Here is a 15604-nt window from a genome sequence, read left to right on the forward strand (position 1 = left end):
CATGTCGATGGGCTCCACACCCAAGGGGTGTGGTCCCTCCAGAAAGCAGGTCTTCAGATTAATCTCCTGGAGCTCCGAGTGGTCTGGAATGCGCTGAAGGCCTTCAGGGATCGGCTGTCCTCCCAAATTATCCAAATTCGGACAATCAGGTTGCAATGTATTACATCAACAAGCAGGGGGGGCACCGGATCTTGCCCCCTGTGTCAGGAGGCCGTCAGGATGTGGCGATGGGCAGGCCAGCATGGCATGCTTCTCCAAGCCACGTACCTGGCAGGCGTAAACAACAGTCTGGCCGACAGGCTGAGCAGACTCATGCAACCGCACGAGTGGTCGCTCCATTCTAGGGTGGTACGCAAGATCTTCCGAGAGTGGGGCACTCCCTCGGTGGACCTTTTCGCCTCCCAGACCAATCACAAGCTGCCTCAGTTCTGTTCCAGACTTCAGGCACACGGCAGACTAGCGTCGATGCCTTTCTCCTCCATTGGGGGAAGGGCCTCCTGTATGCATATCCTCCCATACCTTTGGTGGGGAAGACCTTACTGAAGCTCAAGCAAGACCGCGGCACCATGATTCTGATCGCGCCCTTCTGGCCCCGTCAGATCTGGTTCTCTCTTCTTCTGGAGTTGTTTTCCGAAGAACCGTGGAGATTGGAGTGTTTTCCAACCCTCATTTCGCAGAACGACGGAGCGCTTCTGCACCCCAACCTTCAGTCTCTGGCTCTCACGGCCTGGATGTTGAGGGCGTAGATTTTGCTTCATTGGGTCTGTCTGAGGGAGTCTCCCGTGTCTTGCTTGCCTCTAGGAAGGATTCTACTAAGAAGAGTTACTTTTTTAAGTGGAGGAGGTTTGTCGTTTGGTGTGAGAGCAAGGCCCTAGAACCTTGTTCTTGTCCTGCGCAGACCCTGCTTGAATACCTTCTACACTTATCAGAGTCGGGTCTCAAAACCAACTCAGTAAGGAATCACCTTAGTGCAATTAGTGCTTACCATCATCGTGTAGAGGGAAAAGCCATCTCTGGAGAGCCTTTAGTCGTTTGATTCATGAGAGGTTTGCTTTTGTCAAAGCCCCCTGTCAAGCCTCCTGCAGTGTCAAGGGATCTCAACGTCGTCCTCACCCAGCTGTTGAAACCTCCTTTTGAGCCACTGAATTCCTGCCATCTGAAGTACTTGACCTGGAAGGTCATTTTCTTGGTGGCCGTTACTTCAGCTCGTAGAGTCAGTGAGCTTCAAGCCCTGGTAGCTCATGCTCCTTATACTAAATTTCATCATAACAGAGTAGTCCTCCGCACTCACCCTAAGTTCCAGCCAAAGGTGGTGTCTGAGTTCCATCTTAACTAGTCAATTGTCTTGCCAATATTCTTTCCCAGGCCTCATACCCGCCCTGCTGAACGTCAGTTGCACACATTGGACTGCAAGAGAGCATTGGCCTTCTACCTGGAGCGGACACAGCCCCATAGACAGTCTGCCCAGTTGTTTGTTTCTTTCGACCCCAATAGGAAGGGGGTCGCTGTCGAGAAACGCACCATTTCCAATTGGCTAGCAGATTGCATTTTCTTCGCTTACGCCCAGGCTGGGCTGATTCTTGAGGGTCATGTCACGGCTCATAGTGTTATAGCCATGGCAGTGTCAGTGGCCCACTTGAAGTCAGCCACTATTGAAGAGATTTGCAAGGCTGCGACGTGGTCATCTGTCCACACATTCACATCACATTACTGCCTCCAGCAGGATACCCGGCGCGACAGTCGGTTCGGGCAGTCGGTGCTGCAGAATCTGTTTGGGGTTTGAATCCAACTCCACCCTCCTAGACCCGGTTTTTATTCTGTTCAGGCTGCACTCTCAGTTAGTTATTCTTCTTAGGTCAATTTCTGTTACCTCCTCACCGTTGCGAGGCCCAATTGACCCTGTTTGTTGTTTTGAGTGAGCCTGGGAGCTAGGGATACCCCAGTCGTGAGAACAAGCAGCCTGCTTGGCCTCGGAGAAAGCAAATGATACATACCTGTAGCAGGTGTTCTCCGAGGACAGCAGGCTGATTGTTCTCACCTACCCTCCCTCCTCCCCTTTGGAGTTGCGTTTTTTCCTCATTTCTTTGCTTGTCATTTAACTGAGCGGGAGCGCACAGGCAGGAAGACGGTCGCGCATGAGCGGTGGGCATACCCTGCGTGCGGGACCTCCCGCGAGATTTTTCTTCCGGTTTCGAGGGGCTGCCATAGACGTCAACCCAGTCGTGAGAACAATCACGACTGTCCTCGGAGAACACCTGCTACAGGTATGTATTATTCGCTTTATCCATTAGTTGAGAGAAAGTAACTGTGGAATGCTTGACATGCTGCAAAGTGTTAATACCTCTAATAGACCAGGAATACCAATAAATAGGGTGCCAGTCAATCAGTATGTGAGCATTATTGCAAAGAGGAGCCATCTATTCTGAGGGGGAAAATGGAATCAAAGCATGTAGTGGCTTGAAAAATCTCAGATTTACATTGAATTAACTTTTTTGGAACATAAAGTAGCCTAGCAAGAGGGATAGGATAAACCATATTTGATTCTATTTGAAACCATGCGAGACAAAAAGAGGAATCAGTGAGCCAGGTTAACCAAATAGTCTCATAATGAAGAATGACTGCAATATGATACGAGTAGGTGTTTGAGAAACACTCCCCCCTCATTTTTGGTGGCTTTCAAAGCAGTAAGGGAGATTCTGGCAGTTTTGCTATGTCATAAATATCTTGATAACTTGGATTAAAATTTTTTTATAAAAAGATGGGGGGAGGGACAAGCTTCAGAAGCGTACTCAGGTAGTAATTGATTGGGCAAAAATATAATTAACAGGTACCTGACTTGAATTGTCATTAAGGAGTTCTGAGGCTGATCCAGAAAGGGTCATTGTAGAGCTTTGTCTGGATGTCTAAGCATGTGGCTTCTACTGTGAGCATAATACCATGTCATGCAAAAAGCTGATGGCATTCAAATTTTACATGTAGAAAACTTACTGCCAATGGGGGTGGGTGGATAGCGTTCCAGACATGTGCACAAAGGTTTTGTAGTAAGTGCGGCTTCTTGTGCACAGGTCCAAGCAAAAATTGAAAGTATCTGCACGCATGGCGCTTGTTCTAAGCCTAAATATGAATCTTGCACATAACTTTTATGAGGCTCATATTTAGGCACAGAAGAACAGGCACTGATATGTACTTTCACTTTCATTTTTGTTCAAATGCATAAGCGTCTGTTACCTCCTGCCTGCCTTTGAACTTTGCAGGGTCTTCCTTCTGGTTGCAAAAGGAGACAAAACAGGCAGTTAAGTATCAAAAACTGGCATGAAATCCTTTTCGCAAACCCGTGTATGCTTCCCCGGATCTGGTGAAAATATTCTTGTGGTAACTGCTCTTCAGAAGCCCCTGATTACCTCTCTGTATTGCCATGGAATACTCCATGGCCCCATTAATATTCATTTTAATGTAGTATGTGGCCATATATTCCACACAAGTTAACATTTGCAAGCCAACCCCTAACTGCATGTACAACCTACATGTACTAGTACCAATGAAGGGGAGAACGTCAGCAGTGAGCAGAGCACTTTTGCTTTTCAGGGTCTACTCTCCATTAATTACTGCTGGCTGTTTCAACAAACCATTATTTGTAGTAATATTTTTAGACCCTCAGAGTTTTAATGCCATTAAATCAGGGAAAATATTTGATGTAGCTCTGCCTTTTTTGATAATTTATCTTACTGTTTTTCAGTCAGCTTGAACTGATTTCAGTGTTGACCAAATTTATAACTCTCTGAACACTATGCTTGTAGATTCTCCGTCTCCTATTGCTGCAAGAACACTGACGCTGGTCGCCAAGTCTGTGCAGAACTTAGCAAATCTTGTTGAGTTTGGAGCAAAGGTGAGTATGCAGTCATAAAAGCTGTTTAGAAAATTTGAAAGCATATTGTAGCAAAGGGAAGCTAAATTAGAAAATTAATTTTGATCTGTTATCCAATAAACACAGTTGATATGTAGACCATAAAGAAATACAAAAATATTTCTCCTGATTATTTGGTGATATTTTTATTATATAAAAAAAGAAAAGAAATAACATAGTAACTTAGTAGATGACGGCAGAAAAAGACCTGCACGGTCCATCCAGTCTGCCCAACAAGACAACTCATATGTGCTACTTTTTGTGTATACTCTACTTTGATTTGTACCTGTGCTCTTCAGGGCACAGACCGTATAAGTCTGCCCAGCACTATCCCTGCCTCCCAACCACCAGCCCCGCCTCCCAACCACAGACCGTATAAGTCTGCCCAGCACTATCCCTGCCTCCCACCACCAGCTCTGGCACAGACCGTATAAGTCTGCCCAGCACTATCCCCGCTTCCCAACCACCAGCCCCGCCTCCCAATCTCGACTAAGCTCCTGAGGATCCATTCCTTCTGCACAGGATTCCTTTATGCTTATCCCATGCATGTTTGAATTCCGTTACCGTTTTCATTTCCACCACCTCCCGCGGGAGGGCATTCAAAACATCCACTACTCTCTTTGTGAAAAAATACTTCCTGACATTTTTCTTGAGTCTGCCCCCCTTCAATCTCATTTCATGTCCTCTCGTTCATATGTTCTAGCTCCACTAATATAATTGCAGGGATGGGGGGCAGATAAGTGCCTATTAAACCTTTTTTAAGTTATGTTACTACTAACAGTAGTAGACACCAGGTGTCCACGAATGACTCTTTAAATGTGAGATATACTCAATTGTAATGACACATTCACTTTCACAAATGCACAAAGACTAGAGGAGAGTCTGTGGTGGTTATCATTTCTTGGCGCTTTCATTATTTTAAGTTCTTTGATTATGGTTTCATTTCCGTAACCAAGACTCTCCTCTTTCACATTGTTCTTTTTGTTTGGAATTGGGTCTTTGTGGCCCCATATCAGAATAGTACGTTTTTGTTTTACTACCCCAAATAAAGGTTTTCTTGTTTGGAAGTAGCTACTAATATAAGAAGCATGTATTTCCTAAATGTGAATTTTTCAGTTATAGAGTGGTAATAATGCTGCCATTAATCTCAAGTACAAAGATTTTTGGTTTGTTTTTTGTTTTTTTAAAGAAACTACAGCTGAAAGTCTCTCACCCTGGTTGTTATTTAAAAGAATCTTCAGTGTCAGTACTATCCATGTGCAAAGGATTTCACCAAACAACAATTATATATCTGACTACACAAGCATTCTTTCTAAGTTTAGAAGATATGTCAAGTACAGGCAAGATATATAGTCCACGTTTATGGGTGGTGTCATCCAACAGAACTAGGACGGGAAAGTGTAAACAAAGCTCTCCAAGCTTTCTAGCATGGTGAACTGTGTATGTGTGTGAGTCCTCCATGCTTGTGGTGTCACATGGGATCATATCTATTCTTTCTTTCATAAAGCCTGAGGGTTATATTTTTTCCATGGTGTCAATATATTTTCCATATCATCAAGCTGATCAATCCATAGACTGGTGGGTTGTGTCCATCTACCAGCAGGTGGAGATAGAGAGCAAACTTTTGCCTCCCTATATGTGGTCATGTGCTGCCGGAAACTCCCCAGTATGTTCTCTATCTCAGCAGGTGGTGGTCACACACAGCAGCAGCTCTGGCTAGGCCTCCAAGCCTAATCCTTAGGTTTTGTTGAGGCCTGGGGTTGAGGGCTCTTTTGAGCAAGTGCAAACCTGGTGGTGCCAGGTCCCTCCTTTTCTCCCCCCTCCCGCTGGCTCCGTTTAAAAAAAAAAAAAAAAAAATTTTAAACGTCTTTAAAGGCGTTTAATTCGACATTTCTTTAAACGTTCATTGCAGCTACTCACTGGGACACCAGTTCGTTACAGCTCGGAGCGGCAAGCAGGTAATTTTACCTTTTTATAGCGGGCAGGGGGTTCCCCGATTCTTCTCCTCGTGGCATATGGCGTCGGAGGGCGAGGGCGCAAAGGGTCGCTCCCCGGATCGCTGGAGCGCTTCTAGAGGGGATGCGGGGGTTTTACAACCTGATTCGCCCTTGATGGGTGACAGTTTAGTGACCGATGAATGTCCCGGTCGTTCCTCCGGCGTGGCGGTTTTTTCCCGCCATAAACGCCCATTACCCGCTCCTCGCCTCCGCCATCTTGGCCGGCCACGCGGCTCGGACGGCTTCTTCGTGGGCCGCCCTTGAGGTTGGAGACATTAATGCCATGAACGCCCTTAATTTGGGCGACGGCACAAGCGGCTAAAGTTAAGCGCCGTTCTTCCCGCGCGGCTCCTTCGCGGAGTTTCGCGCCGGACGCCATTTTGGATGCGCAGCATGTCTCTCCCCCGCTATTGCGAGCGCCGGTTGAGAGTGCGTCTAGGGCTGTTGCCCAGGCTGCGGAAGTGCACAGTCTGGGGGGTTTCTCCCCCGAGTTTGTTTTGCTGCTGCATCAGGCTTTCCTCATGCAAAACGCTGCCCCTGCTCCCTCTTCTGATAAAGAGGTTGAGGTTCCCAGAGGTAAACGCCCTCGGGTTGATTTCCAGGCCTTGGAGGACTTTGTCTCCTCCGATGTAGATGAGGGCAGCGTGTCTGAGGTCTCCCAACGGTCCTTTGCGGATTCCTTGGAGGAGATAGATCCCCGCTCGGATGGAGCGGATGACCCCTCTGCAGCGCGGCTTTTTAGCCCAGAGGATTTGCCCAACCTGTTTTTACAGGCCATGGACACTTTGAAGATTTCCTCTCCGGAGGACGTCTCTCCCTCAGCCCCTGTTGGCTCTGCCATTTTGCTGGGGACGAAGCGCCCGCCTAGATCCTTCCACGTGCATGATGCCATGCACACCTTAATTGCGGCTCAATGGGATGTCCCGGAAACGAGCCTTAAAGTGGCTAGGGCTATGTCCCGCCTCTATCCTTTGGCTGTGAGTGAACGTGAGGCCTATCTGTGGCCTACCGTGGATTCTTTAATCACTGCGGTGACTAAGAAAACGGCGTTGCCGGTGGAAGGTGGCACGGCCCTAAAGGACGCCCAAGACAGAAGATTGGAGGCGGCCTTAAGGTCGTCCTTTGAGGCAGCTGCTTTAAGTTTGCAGGCCTCAGTTTGCGGCTCCTATGTGGCCAGGGCGTGCCTGACTATGGTGCAGCGGGCTTCCCCCTCGGATCTTTCCTTGAGGGCTGATTGGCCGGCCCTGGAATCGGGCTTAGCCTATTTGGCAGACTTGCTGTATGATGTCTTGAGAGCCTCAGCTAAAGGCATGGCTCAGACAGTCTCTGCGCGGCGGTGGCTTTGGCTGAAACATTGGTCTGCTGACCACGCCTCTAAATCCCGCCTGGCTAGATTGCCTTTTAAAGGCAAGCTGCTCTTTGGGGTCGAGCTGGACAAAATCGTGACCGATCTCGGCACGTCTAAGGGCAAGAAATTACAAGAGGTCAGGGCTCGGGCTAGTACTCGTCCCGGTACCTCCAGAGGACGGTTGCTGGAAGCCCGTCGGTACCGCCCGGGCAAGTCTGGTTCCTCTGCCCCCTCTTCCTTCAAGAGGAATTTCTCCCCCAAGCAGCATTCCTTTCGCAGAGACCGCCGTCCCGGAGGTGCTCCCTCCGGTCCTCCCCCAGGGTCTCGTACCCAATGACGGGGCCTTGGTCCACGCCCCAGTGCAGATTGGAGGACGGCTGTCCTCGTTTCTGGGCGAGTGGACCACTATAACTTCAGACGCGTGGGTGCTGGAAGTCATCAGAGACGGCTACAAGCTAGAGTTCTGCCAACCCTTAAGAGACGGGTTTGTACTCTCTCCCTGCAAGTCTCCGGTCAAGCTGTGGCAGTGCAGCAGACCTTGGACAACCTGATCCGCCTGGGTGCGGTCGTTCCGGTGCCAAAAAATCAGATTGGCAAGGGACGTTACTCCATTTACTTTGTGGTACCAAAGAAAGGAGGTTCTGTCCGGCCTATCCTCGACCTCAAAGGGGTCAATCGGGCCTGGAAAGTGAGGCACTTTCGCATGGAGACTCTCCGCTCTGTTATAGCGGCAGTGAAGGCAGGAGAGTTCTTGGCTTCCTTGGACATCAAGGAAGCGTACCTGCATATTCCCATCTGGCCTCCTCTCCAACGCTTTCTGCGTTTTTCAGTCCTGAGACGACACTTCCAGTTCAGAGCCCTCCCTTTCGGGTTGGCTACTGCTCCGCGGACCTTTTCCAAAGTAATGGGGGTCATAGCGGCCTTCCTGCTAAAGGAAGGAGTACAAGTCCATCCTTATCTGGACGACTGGTTGATCCGAGCCCCCTCTTATGCAGAGTGCGGCAAAGCTATGGACCGGGTAGTTGCTCTTGTGAGCTCCCTGGGATGGATCATCAACTGGAAGAAGAGCCAGCTGCGCCCGACTCAGTCCCTGGAGTATCTGGGAGTTCGATTCGACACCCAAGTGGGCAGAGTGTTCCTGCCAGACAATCGGATTGTCAAGCTTCAGGCTCAGGTGGACTAGTTCCTAGTAGCCTCTCCTATTCGGGCTTGGGACTACGTGCAGCTGTTGGGCTCTATGACGGCCACGATGGAAGTAGTGCCCTGGGCCAGGGCTCATATGAGACCACTACAGCTATCTCTGCTGCTGCGCTGGACTCCGATGTCGGAGGATTATGCTGTGCGCCTTCCCGTGGACCCAGCAGTGCGCAAGGCGCTGAGCTGGTGGACGCAGACAGACAAGTTGTCTGCAGGATTGCCTCTGGTGACCCCGGAGTGGATTGTCGTCACGACAGACGCCTCTTTGATGGGCTGGGGAGCCCACTGCTTGGGAAGGACAGCGCAGGGGCTCTAGTCTCCTGCAGAGGCAAGTGGTCTATCAACCTCCTGGAACTCAGAGCCATTCGGTTGGTGTTATTGGAGTTCATCCCGGTACTGGTGTTGTAGCCTGTACGGGTCCTGTCGGACAATGCCACGGCTGTGGCCTATATCAACCGCCAGGGAGGTACCAAGAGCGCCCCTCTAGCCAAGGAGGCTATGAGTCTTTGCCAGTGGGCGGAAGCGAACCTGGAGCAGCTTTCAGCGGCCCACATTGCCGGAGTCATGAATGTCAAGGCGGACTTTCTCAGTCGCCATACCTTGGAGCCCGGAGAGTGGCAACTATCTGCTCAGGCGTTCTTGGACATCACGAAGCGCTGGGGCCAGCCGAGCCTAGATCTGATGGCGTCATCGGCCAATTGCCAAGTGCCGCGCTTTTTCAGCAGAGGACGGGACCCTCGATCCCTGGGAGTAGATGCTCTTCTCCAACAGTGGCCGACACAAGAGCTCCTCTATGTGTTCCCGCCCTGGCCCATGTTGGGCAGGGTGCTAGACCGGGTGGCAAAGCATCCCGGCAGGGTAATCCTGGTGGGTCCGGATTGGCCCAGACGTCCCTGGTATGCGGACTTGATCAGGCTCTCAGTCGACGATCCTCTGCGGCTGTCAGTGGAGCAGGGCCGGTTACATCAGGGTCCCGTGGTGATGGAGGATCCCTCTCCCTTTGGTCTTACGGCCTGGCTATTGAGCGGCAGCGTCTGAGGAAGAAGGGCTTCTCAGACAAGGTCATCGCCACTATGCTGAGAGCGAGGAAACGCTCTACTTCTACTGCTTACGCCAGGGTTTGGCGTATCTTTGCAGCATGGTGTGAAGCAGGCTCACTTTCTCCCTTCACTGCTCCAATTTCTTCAGTGTTGGCGTTCCTGCAAGAAGGTCTGGAGAAAGGCCTGTCGCTCAGTTCCCTTAAAGTCCAGGTAGCGGCTCTGGCTTGCTTCAGGGGCCGCCTGAAGGGTGCTTCCCTGGCTTCGCAGCCAGATGTGGTGCGCTTTCTCAAGGGAGTTAATCACCTGCGCCCTCCTCTGCACTCAGTGGTGCCTGCGTGGAATCTCAACCTGGTGCTAAGAGCATTGCAGAAGCCGCCTTTTGAACCCTTCTCGAGGGCATCTCTGAAAGACCTGACGTTGAAAGCAGTCTTTTTGGTGGCTATCACTTCAGCCAGAAGAGTTTCCGAGCTCCAGGCGCTCTCATGTCGAGAGCCTTTTCTGCAGTTCACTGAGGCAGGAGTGACTATTCGCACAGTGCCTTCCTTCCTGCCCAAGATTGTTTCTCGCTTCCATGTGAATCAGCAGCTCTGTCTCCCTTCCTTTCGTAGGGAGGACTACCCAGAGGAGTACTCTGCTCTTAAATATCTGGATGTGAGACGAGTCATCTTCAGATACTTGGAAGTGACCAATGATTTCCGGAAATCGGATCATCTGTTTGTCCTGTTTGCAGGTCCTCGTAAGGGTCTGCAGGCTGCTAAGCCTACAGTGGCAAGATGGGTCAAGGAAGCCATTGCAGCGGCTTATGTGGCCGCGGGGAAGGTGCCGCCTATCCAGCTGAAGGCTCACTCCACGAGAGCTCAGGCGGCCTCGATGGCAGAGGCCGGATCCGTCTCCTTGGAAGAGATATGCAAGGCGGCAACTTGGGCTTCGGCTCATACATTCTCCAAGCATTACCGTTTGACTGTGGCTGCACGGGCGGAGGCCCGGTTTGGAGCTTCAGTGTTGAGGTCAGGGATTTCAATGTCCCGCCCTGGGTGAGTACTGCTTCGGTACATCCCACCAGTCTATGGATTGATCAGCTTGATGATATGGAAGGTAAAATTATGTATAATCATACCTGATAATTTTCTTTCCATTAATCATAGCTGATCAATCCATAGCCCCTCCCAGATATCTGTTCTGTTTTTATTCTGGTTGCATTTCAGGTTCAAGTTTAGTCTTCAGTTATTTCAGAAAGACTTCGTGTTCAAGTTCTTTCACTTGGATTCTTCAAGAGTTGAGACGAGTTTGTGTTACAGTGAGCTGCTGCATTCCTCTCCCCTCCGTTTTACGGGGCTGGATTGAGACATAAATTCTGCCGGCACTCCCTCCCGCTTCGTGCGGCTGTAGGGCAGCTTTGTACCCCTCCCGCTTCGGCGGTGTTAGGGTCAGTCAGCTCCTCCCGCAGTTGCGGTTGCAGGATAAGCCAGATCCCCCCGCATCGGCGGGTGTGGTGTCCCTCCCCCGCTCCGCGGGGATGAGCTGGACGGATTCCCCTCCCCCACTTGTGTGGGGATGAGCTGGGTTAATTCCCCTCCCCCGTTTCGGCGGTGGTGAGCTGGGCAGAGTGTCCCTTCGTGGGTGTAATTCTCTAAGTGCTGAGTCCTGCGGATGGAGCTTTGATATCGACATACTGAGGAGTTTCCGGCAGCACATGACCACATATAGGGAGGCAAAAGTTTGCTCTCTATCTCCACCTGCTGGTAGATGGACACAACCCACCAGTCTATGGATTGATCAGCTATGATTAATGGAAAGAAAATTATCAGGTATGATTATACATAATTTTACCTTCTCATGAATCTGCCTTCATGTAGGAACCATCTCTGTTTTATCACTTTTCCCTTTCAGAGAGCCCTAGATAGCTTTTTCATTTTTTTAGCATTTCCTTAAGTTTTGGTGCTGGACCTCGAGGACTGGCGACCCCTGTTGTACACTGTACTATCTACAGGCAACCTATCAAGGTGTACTTGGAAATTATTTTTATTCAAGCTGATGGCACTCAATACAACTGAGAATGATTGTATTTTTATTTTATTGTTCTTCGATTGCATTTCTTGGTATTTGAGCATCTTCTGTCTCGCATGCATAGCTCAGAGTGGTAGCTTGGTCCTGATACTTATGTTGCTAATGCTATTACTCAAGAGGGAAGTTCTTTTTTTTATAAAACAGTTTAAACCAGCTAACTCTCAAAACTGATTGGTTCTAGTTTAAAACGGACTTGTCAGTTTGTATAATTGTGTCTGTTTAATTGAATGTGTTACTGTCTACTTTATTTTCTAGCCAAGAATCACTTTTTCCTTTTCATCCTACTAGGCCATTCCAGATCAGTGGGTTCTGTCCCTCTACCTGCAGATGGAGGTAGAGAACATGACAATTTTCAGTGAAATTAGCAGAATAAGAATTGCTGCAGCCTGGACCATATCAGTATTTCTCTACCTTCAGCAGATGGTTTAGATTCTTCTACTTAGGCTGGGTCTCCCAAGTTCAGAGCCTGTGGAGCTTTGGGACAGCCCTGTACTGCAGTGTTAGGGCTCCCCAGATGATAAATGTTAATGAAAAGAAAGAGAGATGAACTTTGTGCAGAGGTAGGCTCAGAGCAGGTCCTGGAGTTGGATGGCTGGGATCCCCAATACTGGTGAGTCTGGTGGGATCTTAGGTTGAGGGAGAAATTGCTGGCATGTTGCAAGATACTGGGCAAGAGGTGTAGGTTTTTCGGGGCCAGTGTCTGAGCAGCAAACAGGGAGATGGGAGAATAGTGACAACGCTTGGTTTGTTTGGCCCACCCAAGCAAAAATATATTCTGCTGCCCCTGATTTGATGTACTTAACCTAAACTAGCTATTCTGCAGATGATTTAGATGTTTAAGGAAATGTCAGTGAAATAATACTAGAAAATCTCTAAAATTCACAAAAATATATTGTTGAGTTTCAAGGCACCAGGACACCACAACAGTTCACTGCATGCCTGTCAGTGGAGAAAGAATTCCTCAGTAAAGCTATCCAACCTGCAATACGTCTAAGGTATGGGCACAGCTCACCATCATAGGGAAATTCCACTTACCACAGTGTAGGAACGTTATCACTCTTGGTCCCAATGTCAAAGAAGTATTGCAGGTTGGATCGCTTTACTGAGGTTTTTTCTCCACTGATAGGCGTGCAGTGAACTGTTGTGGTGTCCCGGTGCCTTGAAACCCAACAATATAATTTTGAGAATTTTTGAGATTTTTTTGTATTTAAATTTTTGAGCTTGATTGTTACTTTTGTCATTAGTGAAATAATACTGTCATACCAAATTGACTATACTTGGGTGCGTTATCATTTTTAAAAATGTCATAGGAGGGGGGTCACGTGATGCTGTGAGCAGCGGTAGATGCGTTTAAACCGGCTGCTCGGAGATCCCCTTCGACTCATTTAAGTGGCACTTAACAAGCTGTTATACTTAAAACCTTTTCCTTGCTACTCTGAGAACCTATGGACAAATTTATTAATAGAACTCCACTTCCTATGCCTTCAAAAACAATGCGAAGAGGCCAGGATCGGGTGCGCACTGTGGAGGACAAGATGGCGCCGTCTCTCCCATCGACGCTTCCTATATCAATGCTTATACCAGAGATAACTGAAGCTGTTGTTAAAGCTCTGGATTCCCGGTTTGTGCAGTTATTGGAACAAATTGCGGGAATAGCCCAGACTATGGCAGATTTGAGTCGACGGGCAGGTGACCTCGAATGTCGGGTCTGTAAAGTGGAAGATATGGCGGAATCACATAGATATACAACACCTGGAGGCTCTTACATGTGCTCAACAGGAAAAAATAGAGGATTTAGAAAACAGAGCCCATCGGGACAATCTTCTATTTGTTGGATTCCCGGAATCCTTACAAGAGTCATCTCTGCTGACTACCTTGCAATCCTGGTTGTTGGAAAAATTCCCATCGGCGGGAGACACAAGTGTTACTACCCTGGATCAAGCGCATCGCTTGGGGCCTATTCGCACTTCGGATAATATGCCCAGAGTAATTATTGTGAAATTCCATCGTTATTTACAAAAAGCTCAGATTCTACAACTCTATAAAAACAAACCTGAAGATCTGCAATTTGAAGGACATTCGATTAAGATATTCCAAGATTATTTGGCTGCTCATTCCGTGAAACGACGCTCATTTTTGCCAATCTGTTCACTTTTGATCACTAAACATTTGAGGTTTTCTTTACAATATCCAGCTATTTTGAAAGTCCAGCATGAGAACTGATGGCATTCATTTGCTACTCCAGAGCTTGCTATTTCGTGGATACAATCCTTGGACAAGGGGTCATGACTGGTATATGTAAAAATTTCTCTCTGTTGACTGGATCATCTCTCTATATAAAACGCACCTCCAACGTTCTGAAGCCTCCACAAGTCCCAACGTTCTAAATGCATGGTAGTGAAACCAGGAATTCGCCCATGAGTGTTGGCCCCGCCCCCCAGGTAAAACGTCATGACATCGAGGGCGGACCAATGACACTCAACCAATCGCATCGCGAACCCGTTACTAAGCGACGGAACGTGACATAACACACATCGCGGAACAATGAAAACCAGCAGCAACAGTTGCTACGCGACGTCAACAGCAACGCTACCATATAGATCTCTGCTCTCCACACAAACAACGGACACGGAGGGCATATGAGGGAAGGAAAAAAACCAGCACATACACACACACACTCTCACTCTTAACTGGCTATAATGAGCAACTGACCTGCCACTTTCACAGGGACTGCTAGCACCTCTCTCTCTCTCTCTCTCTCTCTCTCTCTCTCTCTCACACACACATATACACGGGACACAGAGGGGATGGAAGACAAGGAACGAATCGTTGGGTATGGAGGGGGCGGCAGGGGAGATAAGGCAAGAACTGCCTCAAATGTTTGTGCTGTGCTACGTACAATTATAATGCTGTCTCTTCATTTTGACCCTACCCTTTCACACTCACTTAAACACACACACACACACACTTACACTGTCTATCTCACACACACACGCACCCACACACATATACACTCACACAGACACACAAACACGTCTCAAATGGTTCAGCTGTCCTATGTAAAATTTCACTGCTGTCTCTTCATTTTCACCCTACCTGTGCACACTCTTTCACACAGAGACACACACACACTCTCTGTGTCACACACACACACAGACACACATACATATACACACTCTCACTCTCTCTATAGCCTTGCTAGCGCCCGTTTCATTTGTTTACGAAACAGGCCTTTTTTACTAGTATGTTATATTCGCTAGATAATTTAAATGTAATGAGTATGTTAGAGTCTGGCTTTGTGGAAAAGCGAAATAGAGATATGAATGGATTCTGTTTAGAGAAGGAGGGGGTATCCCCATTTAAGCATTGTTCACTGACCATTGTTCTTATCCTTATATTTAAGGCTTCGGACATGTTCACTGGAAATAAGGGTGTAGAGTTGGGGAGGGGAAGAGATAATGTTTTTTACTTGATTTTGAACGTACAAAAGGCTGAAAGAGTGAATGTGGTTTGTGTTGATCAATATGAGGTTTTACACGCCATTTTTTTTGCCCGGACTGAGTTTCTATGTTAACTTGAGTGACCCCTCTCTGACAAGGGGACAGTGGTTGAAAGAGTATGTATGGGCTGTGACAACAGGAAGCTGTGTGAGTGAGGGGGTGGCTCTTGGCTCTGAATCATGTATCGGATGGACCCCTGGGAGAGGCTGGGCGCCCCGGGGTTCTAAAATTGAGCGGGATAATTTATGGGTTCCAAATTGACTAGAGATATCAAAAGGTGACTTAGCACTTTGTATAGTCTCTTGGAACGTTTCAGGCATTTCGTCACCGGTAAAACGTTCCAAGATTTTGTTGCAATTGAAACGTCATCGGGTAGCTATTGTATGCCTGCAGGAAACCAAGCTATCAGATGTTGAACATGCGAAACTTAAACAACAATGGGTGGGAAATTATTTTTCGTCTTCAGGTAACCAACGTATCAGAGTAGCAATCTTACTGAAAAAAGGACTACAATGCCAGACAAAGTTAGTGCATAAAGATGAGGGCAGGAT

General features: G+C 48.2%; 1 protein-coding gene across 1 annotated transcript in view; it reads left to right on the forward strand.

Moving 5' to 3' along the window:
* RASA1 (RAS p21 protein activator 1) overlaps positions 1-15604 on the forward strand; it is a 385986-nt gene that overhangs the window by 325185 nt on the left and 45197 nt on the right. Inside the window, exon 22 of the mRNA XM_030193361.1 lies at positions 3798-3886. Coding sequence (XP_030049221.1) covers positions 3798-3886 — 89 coding nt within the window. The remainder of the gene's footprint in view (positions 1-3797; positions 3887-15604) is intronic.

The sequence above is a fragment of the Microcaecilia unicolor genome, chromosome 2, assembly GCF_901765095.1.
Source record: "Microcaecilia unicolor chromosome 2, aMicUni1.1, whole genome shotgun sequence".
Taxonomy (NCBI): domain Eukaryota; kingdom Metazoa; phylum Chordata; class Amphibia; order Gymnophiona; family Siphonopidae; genus Microcaecilia; species Microcaecilia unicolor.